The 22,921-nt window shown below is 38.9% G+C and overlaps 1 protein-coding gene across 1 annotated transcript in view; it reads left to right on the plus strand.

Moving 5' to 3' along the window:
* The first annotated feature begins 1,281 nt into the window (after nt 1-1,281).
* SLC27A6 (solute carrier family 27 (fatty acid transporter), member 6) overlaps nt 1,282-22,921 on the plus strand; it is a 73,509-nt gene continuing 51,869 nt past the window's right edge. The window contains exons 1-4 of the mRNA XM_012645043.1: nt 1,282-1,888; nt 16,219-16,422; nt 19,287-19,445; nt 20,763-20,887. Of these exons, the coding sequence (XP_012500497.1) occupies nt 1,408-1,888; nt 16,219-16,422; nt 19,287-19,445; nt 20,763-20,887 (969 nt within the window). The 5' untranslated portion in view covers nt 1,282-1,407. The remainder of the gene's footprint in view (nt 1,889-16,218; nt 16,423-19,286; nt 19,446-20,762; nt 20,888-22,921) is intronic.

Raw genomic sequence — 22,921 nt, forward strand, 5'->3', positions numbered from 1 at the left:
ACAGGGAGTATTTATACTTTGTTTTTATTTTTAAATATAGATATGAATATCAACTTAAGCTCTCAAATCAATCAGTATTTTTGAAAATTTTTGTAAAATATGCCATCTAGGCCCTCTAAGGATAGAGTTCTAATATAAATGCAAACAACCTATCAATATGTTTTAAAAAGGAATTTTTGTGAAAAGGCAGACCTATTTCGTGGTCTGTCCAAATATTCCTTTCTCTCTCGCAAAATATCTCGGATCTGTCCAATTCATAAACTCATATTTTCTGCTCCCCCCCGCGCCAGTATTTGTTAATGTTTCCATTCTCTAGTTTAGTTCCCATTGATTGTTTATTCAATCAATGATCTTTAGCACTCTTCTTTCTGCCTCACTGGCCTCTCCAGGGCCCTCACGCCACCCCCGACTCAATCCCAGCAGCCTGGTTCCCCTGAGACCCCAAGCCGTCCGGATCGCCGGCGGTCCCTGCACGGGGCTGTCCCGTCCCCGCCGGCGGCCCCGTCGTGGGTCTGCTGCCTGCAGTGGAGCCGCCCGCGCGGCACGGTCGTCCAGGTGGCGCACGCGCGCCCGGGCGCAGCAGGGCGTGAGGGCACGGGCTGCTCCAGCCGCCTGCGGCCCGGGGCTGGGGTTGGCCCGAGCCTGGAGCAGGAGGGAAGCGGGCAACACCCCCGCGCGGTTCGGAGGACAGAGACCCAGCCCAAGGCAAGGTCGCTCGCCCGGGAGCTGCGGCTGGGTGGGGGCTCCTTCCCGGGGTGCGGTGGTGCCCTGGGACGCTCGCCCGGGCCTCGGGCACGCTGGGCATCCGGCGGGGCGGGGCGGGGCGCCCTGGGGGCCGAGGCGTGGCCGAGACCCGCGCGGTTTCTGGCGGACACGAGAAGCCGCAGCGCCTCTCAGCCGTCGCCCCGCAGCCTCTCCCGGCTCCGCTCGGCCTGCGAGTCACAGCTGCGGGACGGGCCACCGCGAGGGACAAGGGCGTCCCCGGACCCAGTTTTGCGGGTGGCGTTTGCTTAGGGTCGCGGCGGCGCGGAGGACTGGAGAAGCCCGCGGGGAGGTTCCGGAAAGTGCCGGGGGCTCCGCAGGCCCGGGCCGCCGTCGGGGTCGCGCGGCGCGGGCCGAGCTGGGAGGTTCCGAGGCCGGTGAGCGCTTCGCTGACTTCTCGCCGACCCCGCGCTCGGCCCTGCAGCCGCCCGTGTCCCTGGCCGTACCTCAGCACCCTCAGCACCCCCGCGGGCGACCTCCGCCTGCGAACCTCCCATTCTGTTTCCCGGGATCCCCCCTCCCGCGAAAAGCGGGCAAGAGCTGCAGGTGTCGCCCGCAGTCCGGACCCGCGGTCCCTGCCAGAGCGGCGCCGGGACGGAAGGAAAGGACGCCTGTGTGGCTGAGACGGGAGCTGGCCCGGGCCCCATGCTCTGGTCGTGGCTGGCAGGACTGGGGGCCGGGATGGCCTTCCTGCACCTCGTGCAGAAGCTCCTGTTCCCTTACTTCTGGGACGACTTCTGTTTCCTGACGAAGGTGGTGCGCAACGGCATTGAAGTGGGCATGTGCCAACGGAGAGGCCAGCTGCTCACCGTGCTGGGCGCCTTCCTGCGCCACGCCGAGAGGCAGCCCCGGAAGCCCTTCATCGTCTACGAGGGAGACGTCCACACCTACCAGGATGTGGACCAGAGGAGTAGCAGAGTGGCCCGCGTCTTCCTGAACCATTCCTCTCTGAAAAAGGGGGACACGGTGGCTCTGCTGATGAGCAACGAGCCAGACTTCGTCCACGTGTGGTTCGGCCTGGCCAAGCTGGGCTGCGTGGTGGCCTTCCTCAACTCCAACGCTCGCTCCGGCTCCCTCCTGAATTGCATCCGCACCTGCGGGCCCAGGGCCCTGGTGGTGGGCGCAGGTAGAGTATGGGCTGTGGTCTGCTCAGGCAGAACCGCGCCCGCCTGCTCTTCTGACCTTCTTTTTGTTTAGAATAGTTCATAACTGATACTTTGGCTGTGTGATCAAGTATGCATGTTAAGGGTACAAAACAGTTTTGCAATTTGTGACAGGGAGTTTAACACCTGGCTCCCTTTTCAAGCGCTTACTCTGTTGTGGATTAGTAATATCACACAGTTTCAGAAAACTTTTATGAACTTTCTGCTTCCTCCCGTTTTGGGGGTGGGCGGTTTTACTGTTATTGGTACCTTCAGCGAATGCAAGAACACGGAGAGATAGAACTTGTTCAGTTCCAAATTTTATGAGCTCTGACGAAACGTTTGATGAGTAGGAAAGTTATCTTGACTCCATTGTGGAATACTTACACCTCTCTAATTGTAACTTTATCAAGGATGACTACATTTGCAGAACAGGAATGTTTAATCATGAGTGCCTGAATTCCTGTCTTCATGTCTGCTCTTAGTTGACGCTGTCCGCAAGCTAGGATTTGCCTAGCAAGGTAGGGCTCCTGCCTGGAAGCCAGTGGGCGGCTCTTGGCAGACTCCAGCCCTTTTCTCTCTTCCCTGCCCCCATCTGTGCATCATTTTCTTTCTTTCAGTAAGTTCTACCCTTCCTCTTCCCCCCACCTTGGATAGGATGTCATTGGATACAAATATTTATGCGGAACTGTGAAGAAAAGTCTTTGACTTAGTGCCTAATTAAAAAAGAGCCTAGGAAGATGGGTTGCTTAACAAGATGGAATTGAAATGTGAGAAATGATATTTATTTGGGATAATCTAAATGGTTTATGCAGATTCATTGTGCATGGGGGTGGGAAGGTGCAGGAAGAGGAGGATCCATGGCAAGGACCTTAGTGAAAATATTGAGGTAGTTTAGATTAATAGATACATATTGATACCTCATATAGGGTTTTTACATTCACAGAGTGGTGTGGAAAAATACATTTACACACTGGTTGTCTCTAAAAGTATAGAACTTTCCAGGTAACCTCTGTCATATAATATCTGCACATCACACAAAAGCGAGTTAGGCAATGTACAGACAAAAGGCTAGCCCCTTAAGGCTACCACTCTTACTGGTTCTCAGCATCCTTCCCCCTCAACTTGTGGCCTGATAAAGTGGCAAATGTTTACTCTTAAACACTAATTTTATCTTATTTAGGCCACAGGAATAGAAGGTTCAGTGTTTCTCTTGTATTGTTTGTTCATTTTTACCACTTGTGCAGAGGCCAATAAAAATGTGAATGCAGGAGTAAAAATGATCAGCATTCATCTCTGGATATAATCTCATAGCATATCCCACTGCCCACACGATTGCTCTATTTAATTAGATCGATGAGTCTCTGGAGCAAGTGTAAACTCCAAATTATGCTCAAAATTGATGAAGCCTTAAATTCCCTTTAGGACAAACTAAGAGGGCCACAGTATCCCTGAAAACATTTCTGTGGCCATGATGTTGAGGCCAACCTGAGAAATATCCCAAAGCCAGTCTCCTGAGGGATTCCTCTAAAAGTGCATAGAGCTGGTTACCTCTCAACATAGAGCGTTCACACTTTGCTGTTGACTGAATTGTTGCTTATTAGGACTAATTAATCTTGCAGTTTTACTTGTGCCAGCGTTGCTTCGCTTGCCAATAACTAATTGCATTGTTTCCTTGTTTTTGTTATTGACACCAACAGTCAGTTTTTGTACATAAAAAAAGGCACTTTGGGATGCTGGAGTTTTATGCCAAGACCTGTTAGTCAATTGGCTCAGTAAGTAGGTCACCGGAGAAATCAACCATAAATTTTACTAACCATTCTTTTTGGCATACCTCCAAAACATGAAGTACATATGTTTTGTAAAGATGGGATAATTCTGTTTTGATTAATTAATAGATTTTTTGATGAGATGTAGCTTAGATCATAGTCACTTTTCTGCATTTAAAGCTCTTACCCTAAATACTGTATTCTCAGCATCTTGAGTCTCATCAGGGAACTATATATATATTATTCTTAGGACTTTCTGCATTCTTGGAATCTCACCGGATGTTTCTGATGGAGATGTACTATTCAATCCTTGTATCTCCAGGGAGAGTATATTGAGGTAGAAAGAGGAGTCAAGTGGTTTATACAGAGATAAGCTGATCTGAATTTCATATATGGTCTGCCACTCCCTGGCTGTGTCATTTAAGATAACATGATCAGCTACCCTGAGTCTCACTTTTTATTTAGTTGTGAAATGGTGATTATGTTGTCTACTTGACAGTGTAATTCTGAAGATTAAATGATGTAGCTTTTATACAGCGGCTAGCTGAGTGCCTGATTTGTACTAATTAGATCCTTAGTGAATTAAAATAGTTGCTATCAATATTATGATTATGGAGTAATACCAGGGCTTTTAATAAGGGATTTTGTTTGGATTTTGCTACTACAACCTAATTTCTGTAAGAAAGACTATTATATACACTCTTGCATCACTTAACAGAGTTACATACTAAGAAATGCATTGTTAGGTGATTTCATTGTGTGAACATCATAGAGTGTACTTACGTAAACCTAGATGGTGCAGCCTACTACCCACCTAGGCTATGTGGTACGGCCTGTTGCTCCTAGGCTACAAACTGGTACAGCATGTTACTCTACTGAATACTCTAGGCAATTGGGAAGCAATGATAAGTATTTGTGTATTTAAACATATCTCAACATGGAAAGGTATAATAACAATACAATATTATAATCTTATGGGACTACCATCATATATGCCTTCCATCATTGAACAAAATGTTGTTATCATTGACTATGTGTTCGCAGTCCATTAATGGCAGAAGTAGGACGCAAGCCCGTGTTTGTCTGACTCCGAGATGTGTATTTCTCACCTGCAGCCTTGCCACCTCTCTGAGCAGGCACAGCCTCCCTGTCAATCGTTTTTGCTTCTGCCAGTATTCAAGCATCGTTCCCTTACAGTAAATACTTGTTCAGCAGATATTATAAATAAGAACTTCAGGGTCAGTGTCCCCATGGTCAGTAAAGACAAAAAGATGGATGCATCAGTGTTTAGAACACTGCCGTTTCCAGCTACTGAGTTATGAAGCTGTTTGAACTTCCTGTTAAAGTCAATTGTTTTATTTTGGAATGGAGATAATCCTTGAACTATCTGAGTCTAAGATAGAAAAAAATGCAAAATAGCTATTCTACAAATACAACTAAAAATTTAGAAGTGTCCTAAAAAGTAAAATAGATATAATGTAAGGATATCTTAGTATATAGATAAGATAATAAAACTTCACATGAGCCATTTTTTAAATCTATCTGAATACGTAATGCTTTCCGTAAAACTTTAAAGGGTCTTTATTTTCCTCAAAGTCTTCCTCTTGTCCTTGAAGAGCAGTTGCCTTTATGATTGATGTCATTTGGAGAATTGCAAGGGCTCGATTATTAACCGAATCCTTTGCCCTGCAGTGAATGGAGCGTGAGGCTGCATGCATCATTCTCTTTCTAGAGAAGGGTGGGATTTTTACTTTTGTGTGAAGAGAAACCCAAAATCCTTCAAAGTAGGTTGAACCATAAAACACTATCAAATCTAAAGTAAGAGTTCAGGATAATATGAATAGTGTTTTTCAGCTATCTATAGCTACAATGATGTAATATGTCATATATTAGCAAAGGAGAGAGAGCAAAATACATACTACATGCATGTAAATCTGAAACTTCATGGATGCCTAGTTTGTCTGTAGTGCTTTGTACCTTTTGGGAGTGGTGGTTCTAACACCTAGCAACATTGGTATCGACACAACAAAGAAATCCCAAGCTTATCTCTATCCTCAAAACCAGTTACCAAGTAGACAGCAGAGAGTGGACGTTTATTAGCAAAAATATGCAAGTAAGTTAGAAGTTACCAAGTACTCATGTGTACCTGATAGTTTTTTGTTAGGTCTTTCTTTTATTCATTAATTTAGAAAATAAATATTTATTGAATATGTCCTTTGTCCTAAGTCCTGAGAATTTTGCAGTGAACAAAACAAACTTCCTCAGCTCTAAGAGCCTGCAGTCTGGATCTTGACCTGTTCCTCAAGGCTATAGCAGTATCTGTCTGTGAATCATCCAAGAGAACTGTATGATTCCATCAGGTTCTGTAAATAGCTGTAGTGTACCTGAGGCAGGTGAGTTCAGAGGAAAAGATACTGAGAGAAGGTAGATAGATAGAAGGTTAGAGAAAAAAGGAAAGGGATGGGGAAACAAAGGGGAAAAGAGAGGGGATGGGAGAAGATGGAGATGACGGAATGAACAGGAGCAGAAAGGAGGACACAGTCAAAGGTGACACAGCAGGTTTTTAGATTTAGCATCAGAAAATCTGGACTCCAGTCTCCATACTGCCTTGCCTAGGTGTATGAACTTGAGTGTATTATTTGCCCGTAATAACCATGCTTTCCTCATTCTTAAAATAAGGCTAATTATCTACCTCTCATGGCTGTAGTGAGGATCACAAAAATAGTGTGTAAAAACAGTCTGTAATCTATAAAGTACTTTAAAATGAAAGGGATTATTGTTTATCATAATCATCATTATTTTGGCTAAAAATGTCAAAGGATATAGAGATGATTGCATATAATTTTTAAATGATATACAAGCACCCCAATATTTTTCTATTTGTACTAAGAAAAGCATAGATCAGTAGATGATAATCTTGGCAGCAGACATTATTGGAAATATCAGAGATGAAAAATTGAGGGGAAAGTTCTAGGTTTAATCTAAAACACCTTAATTTTCGATGAGTGCTGAAGTTTTCAGGAAAAATTGAGATGTCACTTGATACATCTTCTAACCCAAAATATACAGACTTTTTTGCCAAGTATTTTTGAGTCTGCAGAGCATGTGGGAAGGAAATAATAGTTTTATTAAAATTTTGATTTTTTTCCTAATTATGTATGAAAAACCCGATGGCAACTTTCATTTTCATTTTATATAACCTGAATGCATTTTTAATAATTATATCAAAATGCAGTTGACAGTCCCAGAAACAATTGGACTATATAGTACAGCACAGTCTTAAATTAGAGACCAGGTTTTGAGTCCTTGCTCTGCAACCTACTAAGCGGTGCTACCCTAAACAAGTTACTTAGTTTATTTGCATCTCTGTTTCCAAAATGTAGCACTGCAACTGCTTCTCAGAGCCATTGGCAGCGCTTTGTGATAGCCAGCCTTGAGTAAATGGCAACTGTTAATATTTTTGTTAATGACAAAATGATTTTTGTTAATAACGCTGAGAAAAACATTTGCCTTGTGGCTATTGACTTTGGCTTATTCCTGAAGATAGTTATCAGACACCAACCCATGATGGAAATTTCACCTGTCACCATGGACGTTATCTGGCCTGGCCTATAAACCTGTTTGAAATTGGTTCTATATAATTTATAAGAAATAGAATTTTTCTAAAACCTACAAAAATACTGTGTTCAAGGTCCTATTTCAAACAAATTACACCATTATTTGAAGCTATCTGGAAATGCTTAAATATATAACAAGTATCAGGAGGTATAACTTAAAAATATAAGGAGAAATAGTTATAATGACATTTTGGTCAACAAAAGAATGCATATAAAGCATCCCATAAAATTATAATACTGTATTTTTATGTTTAAATGTGTTTAGGTACACAAATGCATGCTATTGTGTTCCAGTTGCCTACAGTATTCAGTACTGTATTACAAGTGCTGTATGGGTGTGTAGCCTAAGAGCAATAGGCTATACCATATAACCTAGGTGTGTAGTGAACTATACCATCTGGGTTTGATGATCAATGAATATCATTGGGTCTTGTGTGAATTAAATGTTAAGGACCCGAAAGAACACCTGGGCCATGATGTATATTTAATAAATGGTTGTGATCATTATTCTTAATTGCACAGTGGCAGATAGACACACGTAGTTAGAGGTCAGTTTGCCCAGGCCTCTTTGAGATTTGTCATGGGTACAGGGCAACTAGGAGACCCAGGCAATGTGTCACACAACCCTAGTGAATCAGCCATAAGCAGCTGTCTTGTTCTCCCCAGTAGCAGTACAGTCATCACTGCTTCCCAACCCTAGGGGCCAAGGCTGGAATGCTATCAGACACAAATTTGGAGAGAGAAGGTTAGCTTCCCTCTGGCCAAAAAGAGGAGGGTTCCTTTACCATTAATAACTAACAAGGCATGAGGAAAACAGCCCTGTTGGGATCTGAATCTTGCGGAAATACTACCTTGGTATTAATTGCCTTTTAAAAAATTTATAACCTACTTGCTGATGAGTCTAGCTGTGTATAGAGGGTTTTGCTCTGCATTTATTCTACTAATTTCTGCTACTTTGCTACTGAAAAATAGCAGGCCAGGTATAACATATGATTTTGTCCCATTTGAGTAATAATCATTCACTGGCAATAGGAGATGTGTTGGAAATAACATCAAATGAAGTATTATAATTTTTCTTTTTTGCATAATTTTATTCATGATAAATATACTGACTATTCCTCCCAAAAATCTGAAAACAGCTGAGAGTGAAAATACATAAACCCACTTACAAACTTGTGTTTCAGGGCAATTACAATCATGTCAAGGAAGACTAGGTTATCATGACAGAAAGACTTGTGCTTCTGTTATACGTCAAATTAATATCTTGTTCCTTGAGAACTTCGATACTTTAAGTGAGCAGTGAAGTCCCCACTCCCCCTGGCCTGGTTATATACTCTTCAGTAGGAAGAGGAAGAGCAGTGGTCTGACTTGAAAACAAAACTGACCAGAGTCCCCAAAAGCACCTTTCCCACGTGAGGTCCCACATTCCCAATTTGTTCCTCCCCTTCCAGTCTCTGTGATCTCTTCTTTTCAGGCTTCAGCTCTCTATTTAATGAGTTTGAGGTCATTTCACTGTCATGATCATCACCATAATCACAAACTACAATAGTAGCAATAATAACAACAACATTAGTCGCCACCGTTTCCTAAGGACCAATGCTGGGCCAGACACCAGAATGATTGATTTGTATTTATCCGTTATTTCCCAAAAACTGTGAGAGTTGTATGGAGGCTCAGAGAAATGGAGTGGCTTGTCCAAGGTCACACAGCTGGCAAGTGGCAGAAGCAATGTGTAAATCCAGATCCTCTGGTTGAAAATCCTATACTCTAAGGAATCAACCTAGAATTTCAGTATTTTGCTGAAACTCTATGTTTTTATTTGAGTGAGTAGGGTCCACAGTATAGGTTGGGACCCCATCCTTGGGCAATTTTTCTGTTTCCCACTTATTAACTTTTTCCACTCTTTAATTCCTTCTTATAGACTCCAATTCCTGCTCCTGCAAACACAGAGTAAAGCCAACATTTGTGCTGAATCTTTATTTTTTTAAGTATTAATAAAAAGAATTTATTTTTGTCACAACTGAATATGACCTGTTAGATGTATGAGAAATTTGATTCACAATTTTTTTTTTAAATTCCAACTTATTTTTTCATCAGTAAAATGTAGTATTTCACAATGTCCCCAGAGAATGAGCCTCCTATGTGTAGGAAGATGATAGTCTTATTGCATCTGCTCTCAATTAGGTCATCTATATGGATAATTTATCCAAATTTTTTTCACACTGATGTTTCCACTTGAGTAAAGTAATATCAGTAGTCATTATCTGGCCAATACTGAAGAATTAACCATTCCTGAAACAAGGATCAATCTTTACATTAGCATTTCTTGGTCATGGTTCTTAGTCTTGGTATTATTAACCACAATGAATTTTCCTTAATGCAGATGGATGGATTAAGGCAAAAGGATATAGCCTAGTCCCCTCAATCTCTTATTGTCTATTTTATTTAAAATTGTTGTTGAGGCTATACAAATTACAGGTCTGCTGGCTAGAAGGACAAAAGTTGTCTCTTGGATCAATGTCTGGCCTTTTAAGCATGAGATTAGAATTTTGGCATTTACCTCATGTTCTCTTGATTGTCATTATGATCATTCCTCAGTGGAACGCACAATGCTGATTTTCAGACGATACAAATACTATGTATCTTGGCTGTACACAGAGTATTTTTCCTTATTAAAATATTTGAGGACAATTGGGCTCATCATATTTGGAAGATTCCTACTCTGTTTGCAAGTCATGCTTTTCACCCTGTGTATGGCTTCCTTCAGAGTCTACCTTACCATACGTACTCTTTTATTTTTCCATTACATAAGGTGTTTTATTTAGGTTTGCATGTCTGCATTAATATCTGGATGATTTCCATTCATGACGGTGATTTTTGTGTCCCACAAATTTTTAAATTATCTTGGCAAATGACACCTGAAAAATCCAAGAAGAATAGAAGAGGTGAGTTTAATCAGCTTTTTGCTAGGATGAAGTTTTGTTTTTTTTTTTTTTTGTCAGGTTAAAGTGACTTTCAAATGCTTTCTCCAGTATCACATTGTAGACTGTCCAAATACACATTTTTATTTATATTTTTTCTGAGAATGTTACTTTTATTTTATATCAATAAGAAAGATACAATATAACAAAAGCCATCTGAAATTATCTGAAATTATCTGTTACTTTACAAATAATACAGTTTAAAAACCAAATTAAACAAACTGTTTTCTCTAGTGCTCTTTGATTGGTGTTGTTAAAGCCTATGTAATATACACTAAAAGGAACAACAGTTTCCAAACTATATCAGAACACTGGATTTTTTGACTACCTAATTTTAAGCTTTATCTTGAAGAATGAGTGAAAATAGCAAAACAATCTTTTGAAATAATAATGGTTAATGAGAAGTTAGTAATACAACTGGCTCTATGAAAATATTATAATGATACACTAATTAAAAAATATGGGTAACTAGAATCTATATAGAACTCAGGAAAATCAACAAGAAAAAAATCAAACAGCCCCATTAAAAAGTGGGCAAATGACATGAACAGAAACTTTTCAAAAGAAGACAGAATAATGGCCAAAAACATATGAAAAAATGCTCAACATCTCTAATCATCAGGGAAATGCAAATCAAAACCACAATGAGATATCACTTATCTCCAGTGAGAATGGCCTTTATCAAAAAGTCCTAAAACAATAAATGTTGGCATGGATGCGGAGAGATAGGAACACTCATACACTGCTGGTGGGACTGCAAACTAGTGCAACCTCTGTGGAAAGCAATATGGAGATACCTCAAAGAGCTATAAGTAGAACTACCATTTGATCCAGCAATCCCATTACTGAGCATCTACCCAAAGGAAAAAAAGACATTCTATATAAAAGACATCTGCACTCGAATGTTTATAGCAGCACAATTCACAATTGCAAAGATGTGGAAACAACCTAAGTGCCCATGAATTACATGAGTGGATTAATAAAATGTGGTATATGTATACCATGGAGTTCTACTCAGCTAGAAAAACAATGGTGATCTAGCACTTCTTGTATTATCCTGGATAGAGCTGAAGCCCATTCTACTAAGCGAAGTATCTCAAGAATGGAAAACAAGCACCACATGTACTCACCATGAAATTGGTATTAATTGATTAACACCTAAGTGCACATATAGTAATAACATTCATCGGGTATCAGGCAAGTGGGGGGGGGAGGAGGGGATGGGTATGTTCATACCGAATGGGTGTGGTGTGCACCATCTGAGGGATGGACACGCTTGAAGCTCTGACTCGGGTGGGGAAAAGGCAATATATGTAGCCTAAACATTTGTACACCTGTAGTATGCTGAAATAAAAAACAAATAAATAAATAGCATGGTATAATCACAAAACCAGACAGAGAATTGAGTATCACAGAATGACCTGTCACCTATCAATGGAAAAGGGAAGAATTATTCAACAAATGATATTGAGATTACTAATTTTGAAAATAATTATAACAAGTGGCAATACAGTATATGTCTTAAATTTAAGAGACTAGATTTTGGATTCCAGTACATGCGAATTAAAATACAAGCTCTATCATTTACCTACTTAGGTAACTTTTTCTAACCTTCAATTGCCTTCAGATTCCTTATGTTCAATCTCCTTAAAATGGAGATAAAACCTAGTTCTTAGGGTTATCATGGTTATTACTAAACTAATGTTTGTAAACATATCTGGTATATTATGATAAAATGAGTTTTGGGGCCTTATATGAAGCATTAATATCTATATCTCAATATGAATTGCTTCAGAACATTGCTTACTTAACCATCAATTTTCTTAGAAACCATAGCCTACCCATGCATTCTATGACCAGCTCGTTGAGCCGCTCTACATAGTAGGATGGTAGTTATGTGGTGAGATCTATAATTTCACTTTGGATTATAATATTGTTTTGCAATATACAAAGCCAAAGTTAACCATTTGTAGGTGAATTTTATATTAGATTTATTAATGCATAAAAGTTTGAAGTTGAAATGTTTACCAGTGTATTAAGAGCTATAATCAATTGATTCCCTTCCCATACTTTTGAAAGTATTAGCTTTTTTAAAAATGTAGAATAAGATAATATCAAGAATTTTTAGTGTAGCATGAATAGTATAATTCACAGTAATGGCATATTAGAGGGATTTATGACATTTCTGTCCATTGATTTTACAGTCTCAGAAATGTGAATAAGAGATATGATATTTAATTTTATTATTTTTTTGGAGACAGAGTCTCACTCTGTTACCCAGGCTGGAGTGCAGTGGTGTGATCATAGCTCACTGCAGCCTCATACTCCTGGCCTCAAGTAATCCTCCCACCTCAGCCTTCCAAGTACCTAGGACTACAGGCAAGTGCCACCACTTCTGGCTAATTTTTACAATATTTTTTAGAGATGGTGTCTCACTATGTTGCCCAGGCTGATCTCAAATTCCTGGCCTCAAGCAATCCTTCGCCTCCACCTCCCAAAGTGCTGGGATTACAGGCATGAGCCACCATGCTCAGCCAAGAGATATAAATATGTAGAAATAAGAAATCAATTTGTTCAGAAAGTGCTAACAGATCATAGGCAGGGATCATAATTTACCTGTTTTTATACTCACAACCCCATGAAATGCAGTGCCTTGCATGTAGGAGAAAAAGATACATAATTTTTGTAAGCACATGTTGCTATGAAAAGAGAGATTCATTAGCCCGTAGAGAATCCAGCTGTTTCATTTTCTTGCAGTAGTTCACTATCAAGACCTGTATCTGCAGTGGGTCCTGTAGTGTGGCGCTCAGTTCCTGCAAGCAGGCACCCATCCGGCACGGGTGGTGTGTGGCCAGTGCAGTGAGCAGAAGGATGGAGTAGGGTACACACCATTCTTTTGAGACATTCACAGTTCTGCAGGTATCCATGGTAGTACGTGTCACTAAAGCGTAAATCCTCATGAAACAAAGTCAAGTTTCCCTAAAGTATTTAAATAAATGGTATTTTTTGTCAGGATTCAGTATTCAGAATTTACTTTCAAAATGTCTTGAAAAGATTTCATTTTATTAAGAGTGGCTGGCGGGGAAAAGTAACTCGTGATTCTTTATTCCTACATGACGTTTCAAATTTCTTTTTCGATTTTCACTGTCTTCACCCGCATTTCCTGCAACTATTGAAGAGATATTTGGTGGGGAAAAGTTCTATTTGAGAATTCTAAATGTCTCAGCTAAACAAATTTAATTTTAGTATGTAAAGAAAATGAAACTGTAATTTCTCTGATTCCTTGGAACCTGCTCACTTCCTTTTTTCTTGCCGTACAAGTTGTCACTCTGTAAAAACTTGCTGTTTAGGCTCTACAATTCCAACAAAGATCTGGAGCCACAATTAATCACGTTGTAACTTGCTTAGTGCTTATTTTCTCAGTTTAAACATATTTATCATTAAGAACATATAAAAGTTTGTGCTGTTAATTTATCATTCTAGATGAGAGATTGGAAATTAAAGTAATAAAATGAGTCCGTTTAGTGACTTGTGAGTTCAAAATGCCAGAAAGAGTCACTAAAACAAAATCTAGAACTAACATTTAAAAAAAGAAAGTCTAGATCCCTTTCTTGTCCTGCTTTTTTGTGCTTGTAACTTCTCTTCCCCTCCATCCCCTATCCCTTGTGGTTTTTCACTTCTCCTTGCCAAAGCAACCTGTATACAGCAGCATACTGCATATTTTAAGGAGAACAAGGTATTTCCCCCTGGATCCTTACATTTTATTTTATTTGGATGTGCTGTAGAAATAAAAATTAATAAGACATTTAAATTTCCAATCCCCATCCCTACAACATATCAACTCCACATTATTTCTGTGTTTCATTCTGGTTTCTTACAGGCTTTATTTGTGAATTGCCTAGTCCCATTTGACATATTTCTTTTGTGACTTCTTAGCAGTCAATCTAGGTTATAGATTTTGAGAGAGTAAATCTTGAGTTTTTCCTCAATGTATTGCCTTATAGTAGAACTAAACAATGATGGGCAGATGGCTTTTTGGGAGAACCAGATGCTGATTTAAATTTCCAGGAAAATGTTTAATGTAGTACTCTGAATTCAAATTCAAAGCAGAATATATCCTGTGATTATTTTTAAAACTTTCTTTAAAAAAATTAGAAAAAATATAATTGCTTTAGATGTCCATATTTGCATGTATAGTACTTGAGCATTCTGATCTGTGTTTATTTTACATTTAATAGCATTTTTTTTTACCATCAATTTCTGTTATGAGGTGATATATAGTTTCGAGTTAATTGGACTTGGGTTAGATTGCCAGCCCTGCCTCGCACCATCTTGTGACCTTGGCGCATTAGTGTCCTTGGGGCACTAGAATAAAGTACCACAAACCAGGTAGTTTAAAACAAGAGAAATTTATTGTCTCATAGTTCTGGGGGATTAGAAATCCAAAATAAAAGTGTCTGTAGGGCCATGCTCCCTCAGAAGGATCTAAGAGAATCTTCCTTGCATTGTCTTAGCTTTTGGTGGTGGCTGAGTAACCCTTGGCTTTCCTTGCATTAACTCCCAAAGGCCAATGCAGTTGTTGTTTAGTCTCCCAAGGATGTTACTGTAGATTTTAAGTAATGTAGCATTCAGAAAACCCTTACACCTTATATAACACATTACAGGAATAAGAAAATAAAATTGGAGTGGCCATGTAGAATATAAAAGTTGGACTTCACTGTCAGAGATCCATGTTACAAAGTAAGGGAGTGGCAAATTTAAAAAGAACTTAAAGAATATGAATAACTGTATGTCTCTCTAGGGGGAAAAAATTATGCCTCACTTGCTTACTCAAAAGACTGTAGAAATGATGACATTTTATTTCTTTGTGTCCCATAGGGTTCAGGGTACCTTAATACTTAATATTTCCTCATCAAGCACCCACTCACCCCTTCTGTCTCCCTTCTTTTCCACTGGTACTCTCCTCCAGAGCATGTGACATTTTCCCCTACCTTAATGGCCAAATTATTAATAAGAAGGTCTGGTTCAATCTCACAGATTAACTCAACATAGTCTCACCTCAACAATTGCTCCTTTGTTATCCTTGCAGCAGATAGATACTTCCTGAGAAAAGTACCCCTTTTCCTTTCTGAACCTTGAATTTCAACCCAGACCCTTGATCTTGTCAGGGTTCCTACGTCCTTCAGGCCTGAAGACACCATTCATCAGGCTATTCTAACTTCTCTTCCATCATTTCTGCTTGACTTTGGTTCTTTCTGGGCCTCGGATCTTATTGCTACTGACAGTGGGTCCATTCTCATCAGCCACCCTCACCTGCCGGTCACACCCTTCCCTGCACCCTGGCTGTCACTGCCTTTGCTGGAAGGCATTCTCTTTCCTATTTTATAATAGCTTCAAAGGCTTTTATCTTTATTTATTGTGATCCAGAAAAGAAAAGGCATCTCTAAGTCTCCTCACTTAGCTTTGGCTCTGAGACGGTCCCTAAACCACAGTGGTCCTCTGGCCTCAGGGCAGTCAGGGGACACTTCCGAACGCGCTGCATCGCGACAGGACTGAGCAGACAGACAGGATTTTGGAATAACTAGCTACTGAGTTGCATTTCAAGAAAAATGTTTAACGCGGTATCCTGAATTTAGATTTAAAGTATAAAAATGCTTTTTTTAAAAAAATTGGGGAAAAACATAATTTGGGCAATGAAGTCTCTAAGCTTCAGTCTGGATCGGCCTGCTTGCACTGACCGCCCAGGTGGTGGGTAACTGAATTTCCCCCCAGTTTAGTCCTGTTGAGACAGAACCATGAAATAGCTGAGACATTATTCATCCGACATGAGAACGAAATCAGTGTTTTATTTATATTTTATCCCTGTTTCAACATACAAAAGTAACCCCAAGGTGAATGGTTTGAGATTTAAGTTTTATTTACCTATTTCTAAACTTTTGGCTTTCAGACTTGCTTGGAACTGTAGAAGAAATCCTTCCAGACCTCCCAAAAGATATCCGTGTTTGGGGGATGAAAGATTCTGTTCCACAAGGCATAATTTCACTCAAAGAAAAACTGAGCACATCATCTGATGAGCCTATACCACACAGCTACCATGTTGTCTCAAGCCTCAAGTCTACTTGTCATTATATTTTTACCTCTGGAACAACAGGTATGACCCACTTCTTTTTAAGAAGGATGCAACAAATTTGCAAAGCAACAGTACTGGGCAACTTTCTGCCAGGTAGTAAGCAACGCTCTGAGAAATCCTGCATGCAAGAAGACATGAGGTTCTCAGACTCTTGAACTTTCAAACTTGGATGAGAAAGTTAAATTGTTTTCACTTTAATCTGATAAGTCATCATGTTCATTTGGCCTTTGTCACAGTTGAAAAGATTTTTCTTAAAGTTTGGTAGTACAAAGGGCACTGGAACATCTGAACATCTGATACATCCCCATTGTTCAGTGTGTAATATTTGGCCACCTTTTTTAAGCAAAATCTTTGGTAGCTTCTCAGATTTCTGATATCTAAAGTGAAGAACTTAGTTTAGATAGTTTCTAGCTATCCCCCTGGATTAAAAAATCTATTAACCTACTTGAAAACAATTCTCTATATTCCTGTGTAAAATGTCAAATCTGAAGCATAATATAGCTACAGCCGCAATGTAAGCACCTGTAGTTTGCACTTCTGATTTTCCGTAGGGGAACTGGGTCATGTGACAAACAGGAGGTCTTCAAGGCATCGCAGGTTTGGGAGAAGATATAAAATAGAATCAAGTAACTAAACTTCCTCTTTTTAAGGTAAACAACAATAGCAACAACAAAAAAGAATAATGAAATTGCGTGAGAATTCAAAAGAAATGTTAAACTTAACTGGTTCCTAGGAAAAATTGAATGTTATTAATGGTAGGCTAAATAGGCTTTTGTAATTAGTTTGAAGATGGCTGGGGACTTGACTTAGACACGATTAAAAAATATTCTATTACTAATTTCTTGTGCATAGGTAGTATTGTAAGCAGCTACTATTACACAGTACATTTTTTCTTATTTTTAAAAATTATTTGATGCTTAATAATTTTTTAGACTGGAGAGTAGAATATATATTATATACTATGATTAGAACAGCTTTGATAAATGAGCGGGAAAATGCTGACATGTGTGTGACTGCTCTGTCCAGGCTCAGACAGCTTCTCCCTGAGATTTTTAAGGTTCTCTAACCAAACAGGCCTAGAAGACGGAATGACGGCAGATTGAACACATGCCTAGACCCTCAGGACTCGAATGATGGAACTGGAGAGGGGAGCAAGAAAATTGTAGAAAAGATGATGATAAATTAATGCAGTGACTGACACAACAGGCCCAAGAAGCCAGAGCTTAAGGTGAAGCCTTGACGAAAATTGATTTGCTCCCACAGAACCTCAAAAAGGCTCCGACACATGGGTACCAGGTACCTCAAAGAGCATAAGATAAATGTGGAATTATAATCAGGAAGCTTTATAGGAAGTTGTATTTAAGAATCAATTGTAAACCTTGGATTGCTTTCTCCACCCTGGTAGAAGATCTGAGCTTTATTCTCGGGAGAACCTGAACTTCTGGAAACCCCAGGAAGAACAGAGGTTGAAGAAATAGCGGGGCATAGAAGAAAGTCTATACACATCTCCAACTACTCTTTAACAATTTGCTAATTTTACTTTTCAAGATTTTTGACTGAGGAATCTGAATAGCCCACATGTAAAAATTGAAAACCATTGACAGCAATAGATCCCCCAACAAAATGCCCTGAACAACGAGACTAGTAAATAAGTCCCACTCAGCACACAGAACTTCTAGTTAAGATTCTGTTTGTTTGTTTGTTTTGTGTTTTGGTGTCTTCATTTTAAATATAAACTGACAGTCAATACCTCAATCAGATATTTGAGGAAACCTCTAGGATTTCTCCTAGATTTGGTAAAGACCAGTCTATCCTAGATCAAATTGAGAGCAATATAAACCAAAAGATAAAAAAGGTATTGGGGAAATCAGAGGTAAGCTATACAGGAGAAATTTTCAAAAAATTATTATCATTAATAACTTCTACAAAATATCAGTAATACAAAAATAAGATACTACAAAAAGAGGAATAGTCAGAGAACACAAGGGTTGGAAGATAAATCTCTCAAAAAAGTAAATGAAAAGGTTAAGAAAAGGAAAATAGGATAGAAAAAAATTATAAAAGTAATAACTCAGTTCAGGAGGTCCAATCTTCAAAAACGTAAGAGTTCCAAAGATGAAAGAACAAACAAATGTCATCAAAGAAGGGAATAAGCAAAAAGAACAGAAATAAAAAGGGAAAGAGAAGAGGATGTAGAAATTATTTTTTTTCAAATTTAAAAGGTGCCTAGAACTATAAGACATGAGTTTCTAGACTGAAAAGGCCTACACAGTTCCCAGAAAAATGGGTAAATAAGACCAGTCCCAGTACAAATCATCATGTCATGGACCAATAAAAGATTCCAAAAGTTTCAATAAGAAAAAATGAAAATACCAGGTTGCATGCAAAAGATAAGAAATCAGAAAGACAAAAGATTTCTCAATATATATAATGGAATTCAGAATGTTATAGAGCAATGCCTTCAAAATCCTGCATAAAAATAATTTCTTATCTAGAATTCTATACCAACTATCATTTAAGTGCAAGGGTAAAAACAGATATTTTCAGACAGGAGAGGACTTAAAAAACTTACCTTCCAAATACTCTTCATCAGACAGCTACTGAAAGAAAACATGAGCTACTGCTATAATTAACTTCTAGAATCTTAGATCTACCCAGAAAGATCAAACTATAAGATTACATAGAAATTGAGATGCTGTCCATGCAGCAGCGTGTCAAAGGCGTGTTACTAATGTCACCACGGCCCCTTTTACAAAGGATGAAGAATATTTTGATTTATTTTGTGTCCAATGCTAGAGTAGTTGATACCAGCATGGCCTTCCTTTCTGTTACACACACACACACACACACGTACACACATTGCCTGTTCTTTTTTTTCCTTCCAGGTCTACCAAAAGCAGCTGTCATTTCTCAGCTGCAGGCTATGCAGGGGTCTGCTGGACTTTGGGCTTTTGGCTGTACTGCTGATGACATTGTTTATATAACCCTTCCTCTATACCATGGTTCAGGAGCTCTCGTGGGAATTGGTGGATGTGTTAAGTTAGGTGAGTTTTTATTTTCTTTTTTAAATAAGTTTTCAAAATGCTTAATAATTTGAATAAGTGTTCATTGAAGTTTGATGCTCTCGGTAGAATTCAGAGTGATTGCATGCATATTATGTAATTACAACACAGTATTTATTAAAAGGACACAATTTTATGGCATATTCAGAATATTTTTGAAGTGAAAAGAGCAGTTGCCTGGGGATTTGGCTATGCAGTTGGAGCTGGCTATTGACTGGGCTTCTCTCCGTGTGGTCACTCCTCCTCGGATAGTCTACCCCCGGATTCCTTAAATGGTGGTAAGAGTGTTCCAAGGGAGCACGTGTGGAAGTTGTATGACTCTTAAGGCCTAGTTTTGGAAGGCACATAAATTATTTCACCTGCATTTCATTGATCAAAGCAAGTCACGGGCCAGCCCAGATTCAAGAGTCCAGGAATGAGGAAATAGACCCTACCTCTTAAAGGGAGGAGGCGCAAATCTACATTGCAAAGGGAAGTGCTTAGAAGGAATTTTTGAGGTCATCTTTGTAAACAGTCTACCCCAGACACTCAACAAGTCAATTGGTAGAGCTTGTGACTCAGTAGATTCTATTCATAAACATGCAAGATTATGGTATGTGTCAGTTACTAGACCTAAAATATATAAATAGAGATCATTTGTTACTACTTGTATATGTCTAAAATACTATAAAGTAACTTTTTAGAAGAGCCTATTTAGAATATGATCAATATCTACCATAAGTAAAGATGAAAGTCAAGACATTAAAATTTTCTGTGGACACACATTATTGTTAAAATTGTGTTGTTAAAATTAGGTTCTGTAGTTATTGATGAACTTTTCTGTTTATGGTACCATACTAACTCTACCTTACTAATTCCTCACCTTGAGATATGTTGAAGTTGCCTTATGCTTTTAAAAATAAATAGTATGTGTATATTCAAGGTCAAAAGTAACTGAATATTCTTGGTCTGTATGAGGAAGGAACATGACTTTCTATGATCATGTTCTTATCCGTGATCCTTATCTATGGTCATGCTTTAATATTTGTAACTCTCCTACTTATTTTGACTGTTGCTTTCATCTTGTGTATTGCAACAAGCATATTTTCAGTCAAAATATAGAATTACAACATGAATTTTATAAAGAGTGCATTAAAAATAAGATCAATGTTTTTAAATGAGTTTGATGGAAACGATCAATGATGAATTATAAATGCTTGAAAGTGAGCAAATACGTTCCAGAGTAACATCATTTGTGTTTTACGATAATTCCGCCCTTGAATTTTTTCCCCTAATGTCTGTTTTTGTCTTTTCTTACAGGTGCCACTTGTGTGTTAAAGAAGAAATTCTCAGCAAGCCAGTTTTGGAGCGATTGCAAGAAGTACAATGTGACTGTGTTTCAGTATATTGGAGAACTTTGCCGCTATCTTTGCAAACAACCTAAGGTAAGAGTCATTGTTATCAGAGAAAAGAAGTATTTCAGAAAGAATAAGTACTGAGAGAGAAAAAGTAGTTTTTATTTCTTTGTTTATACCCAGAACATAATTTAGCTGACTTACAAAGATGCATGCAATACTCCAAGATAAAATGGTATGACACAAGTCAGAGAACATAAAAGGGGAGTGATCCAGTTATGTACTAATGTGCTTCGTGTTGTAGATGGATAGGATAGACCCATAATCCAAGCCACTTTGATTTTAGGCTAATCAAGATTTCTGTAAACATAACATGCTGACCCGACTATGAAATTGGCTGCATGCCATGTTTACAGAAAGCAATTATTCCAAGGTCACAATGGTGTTTTAAAATGCTGTTCTTAAAAAAAACAACTAATGGCACTGATTATACTTGTTTTTCTATTTTTTTCCTTTGAATAAGTTATTACATTAGGATATTTCTTGTTTTGTTTTACTTTAAATTAAAAAGACATTTTCTTTGATTTGCACTTGTCTCTGCACCTAACGCAGTCATTTCTACATTCTTTTGATCAGGTACCACCATCTGAAAAATAGATGAGTTAGCAGAGAGATTTGCAACAGCCTGAACTTTGTCTTTATTGGTGTGATTTTTTAGCCTCTGAAGTTATTTTCCTTTCCCTAGACTCACTTATCTCTCCAAATTCTTATTTTTTAACCTTATGATTTCCTAAACATTCCTGAGGCTGCGAAGGCGCGACTCTGTCTTTAATCAAATCCACACCAGCCCCTTCAAGAGCGGGAACAGGGAGAGATCTCCATGTGAGTGGGCAGCAGAACCGTGGCCTTGGAGACCCACCTTTCCTAGACCAGGGGTCTCTCGCTCATGGCCTTTGCCAGCATCACACCTGCATGAGATACAGATGGTGGCCTGGGATATCTCTTGTTCTCTCAGGCTAAAATATGGACACATAATTCTTTTATTAATTTCAACACCACTGAGACTGGGCCGGAGGCATTTAAATAAGACCTATTAAAGATATGGGCTCACACAGGGAACATGAACACAGAAAAGAACATGAAATCGGATGATCTGATTTACAAAATGCTTTCTTTCATTTTGAGCTTGAAGTTTACCACAGAGAGACCTCCAATCTAGCTCCTAACCCACCTCCTCATGTCAGAAACCATTTGTTTTCATTTTTTTTTGTCTAGAGTGCTTTAAATAGGCAGAGATTCCATAGATCCACAGCCAAGAAATGGAGTTCCACAGAAATGGTTTAGGTTTTTGAAACTTTTTTCTTTTCATGGAGATGTCGCTTCAGATAAAGATTGTTACCTAAAGAGCCCAAATTGAACAATAATATTGCTACAACTTCATATGTTTTCTCTTCTAGTTTTCTTTGTATTCTTTGGTAATGCGATATGTGGACTAGGTTCATTTAAGGAATTACTGCCCTTCAGTAAGACTAAAGCCACCTTCAGATGAAGTTCCATGACGTTAGTACACAGTAGGCACTACCAAATGAAACTCTTCATCTTCTTTCTAAATCGCGAACCCTGTCATTCCTGTTTCCTTTAATAGCAATGTCAGCTTGTGTAGGTCATTTTCTCAGTAAGTGTGGTTGAATACATGCATTTACTTTTTTCCAAAATTTTACCAACTTAAATAGTGATGTAATTAGTATCTTTATGCAGTATAGTTAAGATAAGGCTTCAGAAGTGAGTGTAAATTATCAAAGTCAATGGATATTTTTTGTCATGGTGTATTTCCAGATTGCTGTTGAAAGTGGTTTAAGTGATTTAGACTCCCACTCACAGTGAGGGAGTGTGTGTGCCCAGTGACAGTGTCTTGTCAGTACTGGGTGTTATTAAAAATAGTGCTTCACCGAAAGCTAGAAGCTCCTTTAAGCCCCCTCAAAAGTCCCTGAAAGACGGAGGTAGGAGAAAAAGCAGGCCAATCTCTAAGGCCCACCTATTTTCTTGGGCTTCTCAATAACATTTTGTTTGAACAAAGAATACTTCCATATTTTTCTAATTGGGAAAATGATTATTTAATTTTAT

Source organism: Propithecus coquereli, unplaced genomic scaffold (assembly GCF_000956105.1).
Source record: "Propithecus coquereli isolate 6110/MARCELLA unplaced genomic scaffold, Pcoq_1.0 Scaffold224, whole genome shotgun sequence".
NCBI classification, from domain to species: domain Eukaryota; kingdom Metazoa; phylum Chordata; class Mammalia; order Primates; family Indriidae; genus Propithecus; species Propithecus coquereli.